The sequence below is a fragment of the Macaca mulatta genome, chromosome 13 (assembly GCF_049350105.2).
Source record: "Macaca mulatta isolate MMU2019108-1 chromosome 13, T2T-MMU8v2.0, whole genome shotgun sequence".
Lineage (NCBI taxonomy): Eukaryota > Metazoa > Chordata > Mammalia > Primates > Cercopithecidae > Macaca > Macaca mulatta.
Window position 1 is genome coordinate 86,999,339 of NC_133418.1, and position 17,309 is coordinate 87,016,647.

A 17,309-nucleotide genomic window follows, 5' to 3' on the forward strand; every position below is an offset into this window, starting at 1 on the left:
AGCCCCAAACTAAAAATTGAATTAACTTGAATTGACAAATGTAAGTTTTTCCACATTATTCAAAACAAATATTGTGAAGTACTCTGAATTCAGCTATTGAAAAATGTACATCTGGCCGGGCGCGGTGGCTCAAGCCTGTAATCCTAGCACTTTGGGAGGCCGAGACGGGCGGATTACAAGGTCAGCAGATCGAGACCATCCTGGTTAACACGGTGAAACCCTGTCTCTACTAAAAAATACAAAAAACTAGCCGGGCGAGGTGGCAGGCGCCTGTAGTCCCAGCTACTCGGGAGGCTGAGCCAGGAGAATGGCGTAAACCCGGGAGGCGGAGCTTGCAGTGAGCTGAGATCTGGCCACTGCACTCCAGCCTGGGCGACAGAGCTAGACTCCGTCTCAAAAAAAAAAAAAAAAAAAAAAAAAAAAAAAAGAAAAATGTACATCTGTAGCTGATCTGAGTGTAGTATTATTCTTCAATAATAATAATACAAACTATTCAATTCATTACATTAATTTAGTTGTTTTTATAAATAGTTTATCAAATGTGCCTGATTGTGGACAGTAACAGTAATGTTCATTTTTAAATTAGCACCAGGTAAACTTTTGTATTTCCTTTCACTACAACATTACACTCTATCCACATAAGTTCCCTGTTTGTAGTTGGTTACCAAGATGACACAGCTGTCTGTATGTGACTTGCGAGGCAGAAAAAGTATGGCTTTTTTATGAATATAGCACAAATATTGGTTATTTCTATTTTATAGAAATTCTACTTTCAGAATTTTCTCATCCATATATTATTTTCTTTTGAGAGAAAGAAGGTTATTAAAATTCACTGAATAACTCAGAAACAGAAAGTCAAATACTACATATTCTCATTCATAAGAGGGAACTAAATAATGTGTACACATGGACATTGAGCATGGAATAACAGACAGTGGACACTTCTAAAGGTGGGAGGGTGGGAGGAGGTAAGGGATGAGAAATTACCTAACGGGTACAATGTACACTATTTGGGTGATAGTTACACTAAAAGCTCATACTTTGCAAAACAGCCATGTAACAGAACTGTATTTTTATTCTCTAAATCTACAAAAATCAAAATTAAAAAAATAATTTCAAAAAATAAAATAAATTCACTAGACAGTAGTTACTAAAAGCATTCTAGTCAAGAATATAGAACACGACACAATCAAGGGTTTGAAATGATGCAAAAACAAGCTGGAAGTAGTTTTGAAACAATGAAAACAAAAAGTATGTATTCTAGGCCAACAAGTACATCTGCATTCTAGCAACATTAGACAATTTGTTTTCTTCTCTATACTCTCCACATCCTCCGCCTTTTGCCTCTCTATCAAGCTCACCCTAAAAATCCCCAAATCCGAATCAACTCAACCACCAGGGTTCTTACTCTCATATATGAAATGGCAATAACTATTGAAAAACAGAATCAACCAACAGTGAAGACTGGTACGTAGTCTTGAATCTCAAGTGGGGAAACCACCTCCTGGGTAATCCTTATGAAAGTTTCTAGTTAATTCCCTCTTCTACTCTCCACACCTGCTCTTCCAAACTTTCTTCCTTCACGTGTTCATTCATCATTAATGCAAATACTTCATGATAATTTATCATGTGTTGGATGATAAACTGTGCTAAGCACTGGGAACACCACGGTAAACACATTAGTGCAGATTCTTAAGGAGGTCAAAGTCCTAAGACATGGAAACTGATAGAGGACAGGAGAGGGATAGTATAGGGAAGAGAAAAATAAAGCATCTCACTCTTCTTCCTCAAATGTGTCAGTGTCCATTCACCTCCACCCTAGCAGATGGCCTACAGTCCACCCTCCCTGAAAAAACTAAAGTTATAAGGCAGGAACTCTTTCAACTTCCAACCCCTACACCCACAAAGGTATCTACTTTCTTTCTTATTTTATTTTTTTTTGAGACGGAATCTCGCTCTGTTGCCCAGGCTGGAGTGCAGTGGTGCGATCTTGGCGCACTGCAACCTCCACCTCCCAGGCTCACACCATTCTCCTGCCTCAGCCTCCCAAGCAGCTGGGACCACAAGTGTCCACCATCACGCCCGGCTAATTTTTTTGTATTTTTAGTAGAGACAGGGTTTCACCGTGTTCGCCAGGATGGTCTCGATCTCCTGACCTCATGATCTGCCCACCTCGGCCTCCCAAAGTGCTGGGATTACAGGCGTGAGCCACCGCGCCCAGCCAAGGTATCTACCTTCTATTTCATAGAGTCAGAAACACCATCAATTGTAAGAAAGAAAAAAAAGTTGCCAATAAAATTATGATTCAGTTCTATAATGCTATTAATTGACGGTAAGAAACGTCTCCATTTACGAGACTTAAAATGTTAAAAATGTTCATCTTAGAATTAATGAAATACAGTAGGTTGAACCCACCTGTTCCTTCTTAGTCAGGTTAGGCTTAAAAAGGTATTCAAATGGAATTGAGGTGAGTTTCATACATGGGTATTCACCTTGAGAGGTGAAGTCTGAATTCAGCAGGTATTTCACATATACCTTCACCTTATCCCCCTTCCCTTTATCCCCTAGGATACTGTTTTTAGAGCATTCTGACACTGTGTACTTTCTTAAGTGGGGATGAGTAAGGCAAGAGGCAGTGCAGCAGAGTGGTAAAGTGTACAGACTCTATCCCTTACCAGTGAGTTGCCTAATCTTTCCCAGACTCCACTGCCTTGTGTCTAAAACTTCAGAGTTAATGTGTATATTATATGAGATAATGAATATAAGACATTTAGGATAGGATGTGGAAAAAATTATTGATGGAGTTGACTTCCATTTTCTTATGTAATATCTGTGTAGTCACAGAACTGGGGTCTTTTTTCCCCCCTTATATAACATGTAGAATTATTTTGTATATATTGTATCGATTGTACTAAGCATTAGAGACTTGTAGAAATCTAAGTATTACTCTTGGTGTCAAGGTATTGGGGTACCCAGATTCATTTGTAGATGTGCTGGTACAGTGGATGGATGTTGGACACTTCAAGTTTTGAAGAAGGCACAGGAAGATCACTAGATGAGGCTTCTGAAGACAAATGTGTCCAAATTGGAATCCATGGCCAATAGCATATAAGCTCTAAGAGTGCAAGGGCTTTGTTACCACTGTACTCATCTACAAGTGTGTAGCTCATAGTGGCTGCTCAGAAAACATTTGTTTTAGAAATGAATGAATCTGCAAATGTGTTCTTTCCGTCTTTCTTAAGAATCTATTGGTTATTATATTTATAGATTTAATGGCAACAGGGACATTGATTAGGAAGATGACAAAATGTAGAGAAGAGCTTAACCTTTTCCAAGCTAGTACTTACTCCTTTACTAGGGGCAGCAATGCTACTTCATATTGTCAGTTTCCATGTTACCAGATACTATCTTGAGCTTAATAAAGCTTCCCTAGAGTCGGCAAGTGACACTATTCTTTCTTCGACATGTTATCCCAATACCTAAGGTGTACTGCTGCTAAAAAGGTCAGGTGACACTTTGTTTCATAGGTTATTTCCTTTGTTTTATTTTTGATATTTTTTTAAAAGGCCCTTTTCCTGCATCTTTACTCTTGCCTTCTGTATTGGCTTCTTCCCTGTGGCCCATAAATATGCTCAAGTATCTCTCAGGTGAAAACACAAAATACATGTTCTCTGAACCTGATACCCCTTCTTAATTACACATCCTCCTTTCATCTAAAGTCAAGTTCCTTGAAATAAGCGTCCACCCTTCTGGTGTCCACATCTTTACCTCTCTTTCATTTGTCCAGGCCTAGATCAGGTTTCTGTACTTATCACTATCCACCAACTTCTCCTGCAAAGCTTCTCAATAAGTGACCTCCTAAGTCTCAAATCCAGCAAACACAGTTCAGTCCCTATTTTACTTGACCAAACACATTAGAAGTGAAAGGCTACTGTTAAATGTATTTTTCTAGTTCAGAGGTTGGCAAACTACACCCTGTGGGCCTAATCTACCAGCCCTCTATTTTTGTAAATAAAGTTTTATTGGAATGCAGCCATACCCATACTGCCTATGGCTGCTTTCACACTACAATGGCAGAGTTTTGAGATGGAGGCTGTGTGGTCCTCAGAGCCTAAAATTCTTTTTTTTTTTTTTAAGATTGGCTGTTTTTTAAAATTGTGTTTTCAATGAGAAATACATCATCTGTTTACAAAATAACTCTTGAAAAATCCAAGGAGCACAGATACTATAAAACTAAAGCAAACTCCAGTTATGAGACACTACATACATCATGAAAAAACAACAGCCTCATCTCCAGGTTATGAAAACTAAAACTAAAAAGTCACTACATAGAAAAGGTCCAAGTTTTCAGCTTGGCAGAACTTGGGTGGTGCAGTTACACAAAATGTTTAATAAACAGAATTGTTTTCCCCTATGTGTAAACAAAATGACAAGACTAAACCTGTGCCTGGCAATTTCAATTTAACTCTGAAGCTACACATAATACACAGACACCTTATACACTTCACCTGTTGGCATGACCATATGACCATCTTTTTTTCTTAGTTGGTAGCGGGAAGGGCAAGGTGACTGTGCAGAGCAAAGATATGGGGAGTAGAAATATTGTATACTAAACATTATAAAGTCATGGTGAAAAGAAAACCTCAATTAATGCATAGCCTAAGGGGGAAAAGACTACACTCCAACTTCGCAAAGTTAATTTGGAAGGATAGAGGAAGAGTTTAACTGCAGTTTAACATGAAAAATGCATATATAATAGAATGGAGTGCAATGAAGGATTCGTGAAATATACAGCCTAAAATTCTTACAGAAAAAGTTTGCCAACTCCTGTTCTAGTACATTTAATACATCTGATCATTTCCTTCTAATTATAAAACAATTCATTTTAAAAAAGATTTTAGATATAGTGCAAAGCAACTTTATTATCTCAACTTTCATTAGCATCTAAAACAACATGAGACATGCATTATTAACCACATTTTAAGATAAATAAATTGAGGTTTGGAGAAGTGAAGTTACACGGCTAGTTAAAGGCTGAACCAGGATTCTTGCTTGGGTCAGAATGATTCTAAAACCTGTGACTTTTTACCACTATTCTGGAAATCTTGCCCTCTCTTGGTTTCTGTGACAACTTTGTCCTCTGGTTCCCTGCTCACTGCTTTGACCAGTCATCCGTCTTCTTTTGCAGGCTTATCCACCTCTATCCACTCCTTCAGTACTGGTTCCAGAAAGCTCTGTACTCCATTCTCTTCTCTCTTCCCATGCTACACATTGTGCTTGAGCAATGGCATCCGTTCCCACAGCATCCAGCTTCTTATAAAAGCTTCTTATGAAAGCTGGTATATACCCACTATACTAGTGGGATCCCCAAAATGTGAACAACTTTCCAGGGAGAAATGCTGCACTCAGCCTTTAGCAGTTCCTTTCATGGGTGGCACGTGGATGGCTGGCTGCTCATGCTGGCAGTGGCTTCAATCTCCTAGCAAGTCCTGCCCAGGAAGGTCTACCATCTGGCTGCAGGATGGAAAGGTGCTTCGCACTTATTGCTTTTTTCTTGGCCTTTAGGGTTCTAGTTAATAGAACCCTAAAAGACCAAAAGCATCACTCTTAAACATCTTGCTAGATATTCTTTTTAAAAATCTGTTTTACTTGTGAGACTTTGCTTTGTTCCTGCTAGATCTCCAGGGTCCAGACAGCGTCTGTCACAGAGTAGACACTCACACTGAATGAATGTGGGGACTTCAATTGTTAATGTTAACTTTTCTTTTTTTTAAAAGAAATTCATAGAAGAGGACTAAATGGCAAATGAATGAAGAAAAGTTCGATCTTACTGGTGTTCAGGGAAATACAAATTGAAAAATAATTAGTTACGATTTCATCTTCATCAGGTTGGCTAAAATTAAAAAGTCTGACAATATAAAAATTTGTATGGGAAGATAAGAATTCTCATATACTGCTCACAGGATAGTAACTTGGTATACTTTACGGAATAATTTAGTAATATATAATAATAACATAGTCTATTATATAGACTTCAAATGTATACTTTCAAGAAATTCTTCCACATATGCCTAAGGAACTATGAAGGAAGGTGTTCAATAAAGAATTGTTTACAAGAGCAAACACATGAGGATTCCCGGGTAAGATGGCCAAATAGACACAGCTCTGGTCTGCAGCATCCAGCGAGACCAATGCAGAAGGTGGGCGATTTCTGCATTTCCAACTGAGGTACCTGGTGCATCTCACTGGGACAGGTTAGACAGTGGGTGCAGCCTATGGAGGGTGAGGTGAAGCTGGGTGGGGTTTCGCCTCACCCGGGAAGTGCAAGGGGCCAGAGAACTCCCTCCCCTAGCCAAGGGGAGCTGTGAGGGACTTGCCGTGAGGGACAGAGATATCCGGCCCAGATACTACACTTTTCCCATGGTCTTCACAACCCACAGACGAGGAGATTCCCTCCAGTACCTGTGCCACAAGGGCCCAGGGTTTCAAGCACAAAACTGAGTGACTGTTTGGGAAGATACCAAGCTAGCTGCAGGATTTTTTATTTTTTTTTGTACCCCAGTGGCACCTGGAACACCAGTGAGACAGAACCATTCACTCCCCTGGAAAGGGGGCTGAAGCCAGGGAGCCAAGTGGCCTAGCTCAGCGGATCCCACCCCCACAGAGTCCAGCAAGCTAAGATCCACTGGCTGGAAACTCTCGCTGACAGCACAGCAGTCTGAAGTCTACCTGGGATGCCCCAGCATGGTGGGGGAAGGGGTGTCCACCTTACTGAGGCTTGAGTAGGCAGTTTTCCCCACATGGTGTAAACAAAGCCACCAGGAAGTTCAGACTGAGTAGAGCCCACTGCAGCACTGCAAAGCAGCTGTAGCCAGATTGCCTTTCTAGATTCCTCCTCTCTGGGCAGGACATCTCCGAAAGAAAGGCAGTAGCCTCAGTCTGCCGCTTACACATAAAACTCCCATTTCCCTGAGACAGAGCACCTGGGGGAAGGGGCCGCTGTGGACGCAGCTTCAGCAGACTTAAATATTCCTGCCTGCCAGCTCTAAAGACAGCAGTGGATCTCCCAGCACAGGGCTCAAATTCTGCTAAGGGACAGGCTGCCTCCTCAAGTAGGTCCCTGATCCCTGTGACTCCTGACTGGGAGACACCTCCCAGCAGGGGTCAACAGACATCTCACACAGGAGAGCTCCAGTTGGCATCTGGCAGCTGCCCATCTGGGACGAAGCTTCTAGAGGAAGGAGCAGGCAGCAATCTTTGCTGTTCTGCAGCTTCCACTGGTGATACCCAGGCAAACAGGGTCTGGAGTGGACTCCCAGCAAACTCCAACAGAGCTGCAGAAGAGGGGCCTAACTGTTAGAAGGCAAACTAACAAACAGAAAGCAATAGCATCAACATCAACAAAAAGGAAGACCACGCAAAAACTCCATCAGAAGGTCACCAACAACAAAGAACAAAGGTAAATAAATACACAAAGATGAGGAAAACCAGTGCCAAAAGGCTGAAAATTCCAAAAAACAGAATGCCTCTTCTTCTCCTAAGGATCACAACTCCTCGCCAGCAAGAGAACAAAACTGGACAGAGAATGAGTCTGATGAATTGACAGAAGTAGGCTTCAGATGGTGGGTAATAACAAACTCCTCTGAACTAAAGGAACAAGCTCTAACCCAATGCAAGGAAACCTTGATAAAAGGTTAGAGAAATTGCTAACAAGAATAACAAGTTTAGAGAAGAACATAAATGACCATGCATGACCTGATGGAGCTGAAAAACATAGCACAAGAACTTCATGAAACATACACAAGTATCAAAAGCCAAACTGATCAACCGGAAGAAAGGATATAAGAGATTGAAGATCAACTTAATGAAATAAAGTGTGAAGATAATATTAGAGAAAAAAAGAATGAAAAGGAATGAACAAAGCCTCCAAGAAATATGAGACTATGTGAAAAGACCAAACCTACACTCAGGTGTACCTGAAAGTGACAGGGAAAATGGAACCAAGTTGGAAAACACACTTCAGGATACTATCCAGGAGAACTTCCCCAACATAGCAAGACAGGCCAACATTCAAATTCAGGAAATATGGAGAACACCACAAAGATATTCCTGAAGAAGAGAAACCCCAAAACACATAATTGTCAGATTCACCATGGTTGAAATGAAGGAAAAAATATTAAGGACAGCCAGAGAGAAAGGTCGAGGTACCCACAAAGGGAAGCCCACCAGACTAACAGGAGATCTCTCTGCAGAAACTCTACAAGCCAGAAGAGAGTGGGGGTCAATATTTAACATTCTTAAAGAAAAGAATTTTCAACCCAGAACTTCTTATCGAGCCAAATTAAGCTTCATAAGTGAAGGAGAAATAAAATCCTTTATAGACAAGCAAATGCTGAGGGATTTTGTCACCATCAAGCCTCCTTACAAGAGCTTCTGAAGGAAGCACTAAATATGGAAAGGAAAAACCAGTACCAGAAATGGCAAAAACACACTAAAATGTAAAGACCATCCACACTATGAAGAAACTGCATCAACTAATGGGCATCAACTTATGATGCCAGCTAGCATCATAAGGACAGGATCAAATTCACACATAACAATATTAACCTTAAATGTAAATGGGCTAAATGCCCCAATCAAAAGACACAGACTGAAAACTGGATAAAGAGTCAAGACCCATTGGTGTGCTGTATTCAGGAGACCCATCTCACATGCAAAGACACTCATAGGCTCAAAATAAAGGGATGGAAGATTTATAAAGCAAATAGAAAGCAAATAAAGCAGGGTTTACAGTACCAGTCTCTGATAAAACAGACTTTAAACCAACATACATCAAAAAAGACAAAGAAGGGCACTACATAATGGTCACGGGATCAATTCAACAAGAAGAGCTCACTATCCTAAATATATATGCACCCAATACAAAAGCACCGCAATTTCTTAGAGACATACAAAGAGACTTAGACTCCCACACAATAACAGTGGCAGAATTTAACACCCCACTGTCAATATTAGACAGATCAATGAGACAGAAAATTAACAAGGATATTCAGGACTTGAACTCAGCTCTGAACCAAGTGGACCTAATAGACATCTACAGAACTCTCCACCCCAAATCAACAGAATATACATTCTACTCAGCGCCATATAGCACTTATTCTAAAATCAACCACATAATTGGAAGTTAAAGACTCCTCAGCAAATGCAAAAGAATGGAAACCATACCAAACAGTCTCTCAGACCACATTGCAATCAAATTAGAACTCAAGGTTAAGAAACTCACTCAGAACTACACAACTACATGGAAATGGAAAAATGTGCTCCTGAATGACTACTGGGTAAATAACAAAATTAAGGCAGAAATAAATAAGTTCTTTGAAACCAATGAGAACAAAAATGCAACGTACCAGAATCTCTGGGACACAACTAAAGCCGTGTTTAGAGTGAAATTTATAGCACTAAAGGCTCACAGGAGAAAGCAGGAAAGATCTAAAATTGACACCCTAACATCACAATTAAAAGAACTAGAGCAGCAAGAGCAAACAAACTCAAAACCCAGCAGAAGATGAGAAATAACTAAGATTAGAGCGGAACTGAAGGAGATAGAGATCAAAAAAATCTTCAAAAAATCAGTGAATCCAGGAGCTGGTGTTTTGAAAAGATTAAGAAATAGATAGACCACTAGCCAGATTAATAAAGAAGAAAAAAGAGAAGAATCAAATAGACACCATAAAAAGTGATAAAGGGGAGATCACCACTGATTCCACAGAAATACAAACTACCATCAGAGAATACTATAAACACCTCTATGCAAATAAACTAGAAAATCCACAAGAAATGGATAAATTCCTGGACACACACACCCTCCCAAGACTAAACCAGGAAGAAGTCAAATCCCTGAATAGACCAATAACAAGTTCTGAAATTGAGGCAGTAATTAATAGCCTACCAACCATAAAAAGCCCAGGTTCAGATAGATTCACAGCTGAATTCTACCAGAGGCACAAAGTGGAGCTGGTACCATTCCTTCTGAAACTATTCCAAACAAGAGAAAAAGAGGGACTCCTCCCTAACTCATTTTATGAGGCCAGCATCATCCTGATACCAAAACCTGGCAGAGACACAACAAGAAAAAAAGAAAACTTCAGGCCAATATCCCTGAGGAAGATTGATGCAAAAATCCTCAATAAAATACTGGCAAACCGAATCCAGAAGCACATCAAAAAGCTTATCCACCATGATCAAGTTGCCTTCATCCCTGGGATGCAAGGCTGTTCAACCTACACAAATCAGTAAACATAATCCATCACATAAACAGAACCAACAACAAAAACCACACGATTATCTCAATAGAGACAGAAAAGGCCTTCAATAAAATTCAACACCCCCTCATGCTAAAAACACTCAATAAACTAGGTATTGATGGAACATATCTGAAAATAATAAAAGCTATTTATGACAAAACCACAGCCAATATCATATTGAATGGGCAAAAGCTACAAGTATTTCCTTTGAAAACTGGCACAAGACAAGGATGCCCTCTCTCACCACTCCTATTCAACATAGCACTGGAAGTTCTGGCCAGAGGAATCAGGAAAGAGAAAGAAATAAAGTTATTCAAATATGAAGAGAGGAAGTCAAATTATCTCTGTTTGCAGATGACATGATTGTATATTTAGAAAACCTCATTGTCTCAGCCCCAAATCTCCTTAAGCTGATAAGCAACTTCAGCAAAGTCTCAGCATACAAAATCATTGTGCAAAAATCCCAAGCATTCCTATAAACCAACAATAGAGAGTCAAATAACAAGCAAACTCCAATTCATAGTTACTACAAATGGAATAAAATACCTAGGAATCCAACTTACAAGGGATGTGAAGGACCTCTTCAAGAATTACAAACTACTGTTCAAAGAAATAAGAGAGGACACAAACAAATGGGAAAACATTCCATGTTCATGGATAGGAAGAATCAATATCGTGAAAATGGCCACACTCCTCAAAGTAATTTACAGATTCAATGCTATTCCCATCAAGCTACCATTGACTTTCTTCACAGAATTACAAAAAAACTACTTTAAATTTCACATAGAACCAAAAAGGAGCCTGTATAGCCAAGATGATCCTAAGCAAAAAGAGCCAAGCTGAAGGCCTCACGCTACCTGACTTCAAAGTATACTACAGTAACCAAAACAGCACGGTACTGGTACCAAAACAGATATATAGACCAATGGAATAGAACAGAGGCTTGAGAAGTAACAGCACATATCTACAACCATCTGATCTTTGACAGACCTGACAAAAACAGCAATGGGGAAAAGATTCCCTATTTAATAAACGGTGTTGGGAAAACTGGCTGGCCATCCATATGCAAAAATCTGAAACTGGACCCCTTCCTTACACCTTATACAAAAATTAACTCAAGATGGATTGGATTAAAGACTTAAGTGTAAGACCTAAAAACCATAAAAACCCTAGAAGAAAACCTAGGCAATACCATTCAGGACATAGGCATGGGCAAAGATTTCATGACTAAAACATCAAAAGCAATTGCAACAAAAGCCAAAATTGACAAATGGGATCTAATTAAACTAAAGAGCTCCTGCACAGCAAAAGAAAGTATCATCAGAGTGAACAGGCACCCTACAGAATGGGAGAAAATTTTTGCAATCTATCTGTCTGACAAAGGGCTAATATTAAGTATCTACAAGGAACTTAAACAAATTTACAAGAAAAAAGCAAACAACCCCATCAAAAAGTGGGCAAAGGATATAAACAGACACTTTTCAAAAGAAGACATTTATGTGGCCAACAAATATATGAAAAAAAGCTCATCATCACTGTTCATCAGAGAAGTGCAAATCAAAACCACAATGAGATATCATCTCACACCAGTTAGAATGGTGATCATTAAAATGTCAGGAAACAACAGATGTGGAGAAATAGAAACACTTTTACACTGTTGGTGGGAGTATAAATTAGTTTAACCATTTTGGAAGACAGTGTGGCAAGTCCTGAAGAATCTAGAACTAGAAATACCATTTGACCCAGCAATCCCATTACTGGGTATATACCCAAAGGATTATAAAGCATTTTACTATAAAGACACATGCACACATATGTTTATTGCAGCACTATTCACAATAGCAAAGACTTGGAACCAACCGAAATGCCCATCAATGATAGACTGGATAAAGGAAATGTGGCATATATACACTACAGAAAACTATGCAGCCATAAAAAAGAATGAGTTCATGTCCTTTGCAGGGACACGGATGAAGCTGGAAACCATCATTCTCAGCAAACTAACACAGGAACAGAAAACCAAACACCACATGTTCTCACTCCTAAGTGGGAGTTGAACAATGAGAACACATGGACACAGGGAGGGGAACATCACACACCAGGGCCTGTTAGCAGGTGGGGAGTATGGGGAGGGGTAGCAGCATTTAGGACAAATACCTAACATAGATGACGGGTTGATGGGTGCAGCAAACCAACATGGCACATGTCTACCTATGTAACAAACCTGCACATTCTGCACGTGTATCCCAGAACTTAATAAAAAAGGAGCAAAAACATGATGACCTAAACATCCATCAACAGGGAAATAAACTAAGGTATATTCATTCAAAGGAATGCAGCATAGCAGTTAAAAAGAATGAAATAGTTTTATGCATATACATATCGATATAAAAAAACAAAAAAATTTATTGCAAAGCATGTTACAAAACGTGTGTGCCATATAATGACATGTATGTAAATTTTAAGGAAAAAAACCATTTATGTCTTGTTTATATAAAAGCACATATGCAGGAGAAACATTACCACTTTCAAAGGAAGAATGCACACCAACTTCAAGATGATAATTTCCCTGAGAGAAAGGAGAGTGGGTACTTCAATTACATATGTGATGTTTCATTTTTTAAAAGATCAGAAGTAGAAAATAACTTTGTTTTGCAAATTTAGACAACCATAATAGCAAGGCATATAAATCACCACACAATGAGCTTCTGAATCTCTGTTTATCTCCATGCTTTTAACAACTGAAGTTCCACATTAAAACTGACTTGACAGGAGCAAATAATGGTAAGAGTAAAAACACAAATGAACAAAAAGCACTCTATATTTTTGGTTCATGAAAGTGAAAGTTAAGAGTTTCAAATAAAACCTCAAAAACGTGTGTCTGTGGTCTTACTTTCATCATCATTCTCTATTATTTATGAAGTAATATTATCTAAGGTAATACATACTATGCCTGCTACTATGGTATTCTGGGAGTGGATTTGTGGGGTTTTGTTTTCTTTTCGAATAATCAGTACTGTTTCTGTTGATACTATATGAGGGTATCATATGAACCTGACACTAAATGAAAATACGTAGGGCAAGAAAAAAAGAAAAAAGACCCATATGGTCACTATACAACCCTGAGTCTAATTTTGAAACTCATCTATTCTTCCTAAAGCTCACAGTGAACTGAAAGAATAATGAATTTGTTACTTTCAACTGGAATAAAAGTTAACTTTTTAAAAAGATGTTTCTAAAGCCTCATATAATATTGTAATTCAAATAATAGTTTTAGACCCATAGAGTGATAAAGCAACATAAGTCAAATATGACAAAGAGAGGTAGGAAGCTTAAAAAATAAAATGAACTGAAAAGTTTTCAGAAATCACTCAAATTTAAATGAAAACATCATCGTGAACTAGAGACCTTAAGAGTATATTTTTTACCATGTCCTCAAAGGGACCCAACCAGCCTCTGATACCATCCTCCCTAAAAATAGTACTCCCCCATATACCCAGCTTTTGGGGTCGAATACTATTCTCATCGAAAGAAACTGATGCTGCCACAGCAGTAGCTGATTCTGTCTTGGAGTGACAAAAAAATTTAAAAAAAAAAAAATTAAGTAAAAACATGTGATTACCAAGAAGCAAAGATGCTTTCCAAAATGTTAACACTAGTGCTAAAAAGGACACAGACACAAACTTAACAGACCCCTCTGAGGGCCACCTTATGAGAATTTGAGCATTGTTCATCACCACCATACCTAGCAGAAAATCAGCTGAGCCCCAGAAAAGGCATAAATGCATAGGTCCATAATAATACTTGTGTACTAAGAGACAGCACACAAGAGATTCTAACGGTTACAGAAAATATGTTCAACTGATCTACCCAAATTTCATGAGTCCTCCACTCAAGTTTTTGTCAACAACTAAGGACAGAATTAGATATCTTTCCTTTCTTATGTGAAACAAATAGTATCAGAAAATTGTGGCTGATATCCATTTTTTGAAAAGAAGTAAAAATCTTCAGGTACCTATTGTAAAAGAGAAATGTTACATATGGAACATGTAACTGTCACTTAATGTTTTAATTTTTGCTGTCAAGGACACTTGTGTAGGAAGAGCACATCCCACCTTAAAAGTGGGAAAGAGGGTATGACTCTATCTCCCCATGGCCAGTCTTCAGTCCCACAGGAGATTATAAAAAGACAGGCAATCTCTTTACACAAATATACTTTACAAAAACCTTGTTTTTTAAAAATATTTTATTTATTTAAAGTTAGTTTCTACATGCTTATTTAGAAAAATTTCACATCTAAATTTTTTAAATCTTATTCCTTTCTCAAAAGAATCCAAACTGTTTGTCTGCTTGTTTTGTTTACTTTTCTAAAGGAGAGCTAAACAGGAAAAAGCTTCTCCCCTTCTTTACTGAGTGCCATTTTCTGTAATATAGTCCAAGGCACTGGGGATGTACTGCATCTACTCTAGTGTTTTATTGCTAACAAAGGCACCTAGGATCAAGCAAGAGGAGGGAATGTCTCTCCTGACATCAGTCTTAAAGTTTTGACATGTCTAGTTTTTTCAACTAGCTGTACATTACTGTCATTCATAAATTTCACAAATCCTTCTTGAACCCACATAAAAAATCTGTGCCTACACCATTACTTCCATTACTTGAAATTAAGTCCCATAATTACCTTCTTTATACTTGTCCTAAATGAATCCTAAACTTACCAAAGTTTGCCTCTTTTTCTAGAATTTTAGAACTTCTTGAATAAGCCTATGCTCAACTTAACCCATGTCTTTTTAGATCGAAGGCCATTCACCCTTTTGGTCTACACTCCTTTAGCATAACTGGATTTTTCCTCTCAGTCTAGCGGATCTCCTCTGGTTAGTCCCTAGTTCCATTAGGTCTTTTCTAAGATGCAATTGCCAAAACTGCACACAGGACACACGATGAGGAAATACCACAGATTTACGTGCAGGTAGGATAACCATCTGGTTTGTCTTTGATAACTCTCAATGATGCTCAATGCTATGTTGGGATTTTTGTTATTATTAGAGTACTAACCTGCTGTTTTCTACATCCATAATAAATAAGTACTAGGTCTCTTTTCTGAGTTACAGTTTCAAATGATTTAAGATTATTTTAGATTCCTTCTGAATAGTTCCCTTCCCTATTTTAAAACCAGTCAACAACTTTTTGTTGCTGTTCAAGAACACAAATTTTTTAGCTATCATTTGTGGCTCTGCCCTATTTGAAAACTATTGAGAGTCATTGTTCTAGTTCACTTACAAAGAGGCTAAACAATTCCAGTCCTAGCACTGATGTCAAAGACCTGATCAACTATTTACATTTTTTAATCTATGAAATTATGCTTTTATCCCTAGCACCTCCCTCTAGATCCTTTGTTTCCTCCTTCCAGATCCCTTCTCCCAATTCCATGGTAATTTAGCAGATCATTCATTCATTCAAGAAATCTTTACTGGCATCTACTCTGTGCTAGGCACAGAAATAATGTGTTAGGACTACAACAATGAAAACACAAGGTCACTGCCCTCAAGAATTTCAGGCTGTATCATATTCACTAGGGCTCCTTTTTTTACCTGCCTATTTTATTCCTCAAAAACACTAGTCAGGCACAATTTCTTTATTCACACATTACTTGCTTTTCCCTAAAAGAATATTTGTTGATGTTTCTGGTGTTAGAATTCAATGGATTAACCCATGCAAAAACGAGACAGAATCACCTATATATTCTCAAGTCTTTTTTGACCTGCATTACAATTCAGTAGCCAGTAGCCCAAATGGCTATTTAAATTTAAATTAATTACAATTAAATACAATTACAACTTCAATGAAATAAAAGAAAACTTCAGTTCCTCAGTTGCATTAGCCACAATTCAAGTGCTTTGTGGCCACAGGGGGCTAGTGGCTACCATATTGGGCAGCACAGACTTGGACCATTTCCATCACTGCAGAAAGTTCTTTTGAACAGGAGTGGCTAGAGAATTCTCACATAAGGAGTCACACAGTGGCCACATTAAAACAATAGGTTATACACTTTGGCAAATAATTACTGCCTTCCTCAATATTCACATAATACCACCTGCTACAAGTTATTTATATTCCTTTGGTCAGTATGGTCTACACTAGCTTAAATACTGACTACTGAATATGACTTTAATTATAATCTAAGTCAAAATATCACTCCTTTTCACTTTATGTGAGCAGCAGAATACATGACTGGAATCCATAATGAAAATACCTAAATAATAGTAATAATGATAATAATCAATTCAACATGAGAAATATCTTAAAGAAACTTACCCTCCTTCACTTTCTGCTTCCTCTGAACTATTACTTGTTGCTGAACTTTGAATTGTATGGAGTCTTCTTTTTCTTGCTCTGTGCTGAGGGCTTACCTTATGAACAGTTATTTTCCCTCCAAGTTCATCTTGTATATATTCCTCCAGCTTTGGAACAGTTTCTTTAAGAAATCTGATTTCCTCTTTGAGTTCTTCCATATTTGTCAGTAATTCGTTTAACTTCTCCAGTATCTGAAGTTGCCTTTCTTGAAAGATCACTGTTGTTCCTTGGTCATTATGTACTTCATCTTGCAAAGTTATTGAATTAAATGTATTATCCAGAGAAAGAAATTTAGGTAACTTCATTGTTTTCTCTGGTTTACGGACCTTGTGGTACCACAAGAGCAGCAAGCTGATTCCAGCAGTGCCCACCACGATGCCAAATATCAGCTCTTTGTTTGTGGAATGAGGCATTTCTTGGTTTTTGTTTCTAAAATTAAAAACATAAATGTAAATGACTGTTTATGTATTTGTCCAAGACAAAAATATAGGTGCTTTTTCAATCAACAAAAGCCAAGTTTACATCACAAAAATCACTCTATGCCTATCACAGGGCTTATAAAAAGTAGGACAATTGCCCAAAGGATGGGAAGGGACAAATGGAAGTATACTGTTGTAAGAATCTTAGATTACAATGAAGAATTATCATATTAAG

General features: G+C 38.2%; 1 protein-coding gene across 10 annotated transcripts in view; it reads right to left on the reverse strand.

The window, feature by feature from the left end:
• Positions 1–17,309, reverse strand: part of RMDN2 (regulator of microtubule dynamics 2) — an 86,216-nt gene that overhangs the window by 60,712 nt on the left and 8,195 nt on the right. For 6 of the 10 annotated variants that reach the window (XM_077959708.1, XM_077959710.1, XM_077959709.1 and 3 more), the window contains 2 exons: positions 16,617–17,084; positions 12,828–12,873 (listed from right to left, as the gene is read on the reverse strand). In XM_077959708.1, the coding sequence (XP_077815834.1) occupies positions 12,828–12,873; positions 16,617–17,068 (498 nt within the window). In that variant the 5' untranslated portion in view covers positions 17,069–17,084. The remainder of the gene's footprint in view (positions 1–12,827; positions 12,874–16,616; positions 17,085–17,309) is intronic. The other 4 variants (XM_077959714.1, XM_001109038.5, XM_077959713.1 and 1 more) reach the window with 1 other exon arrangement.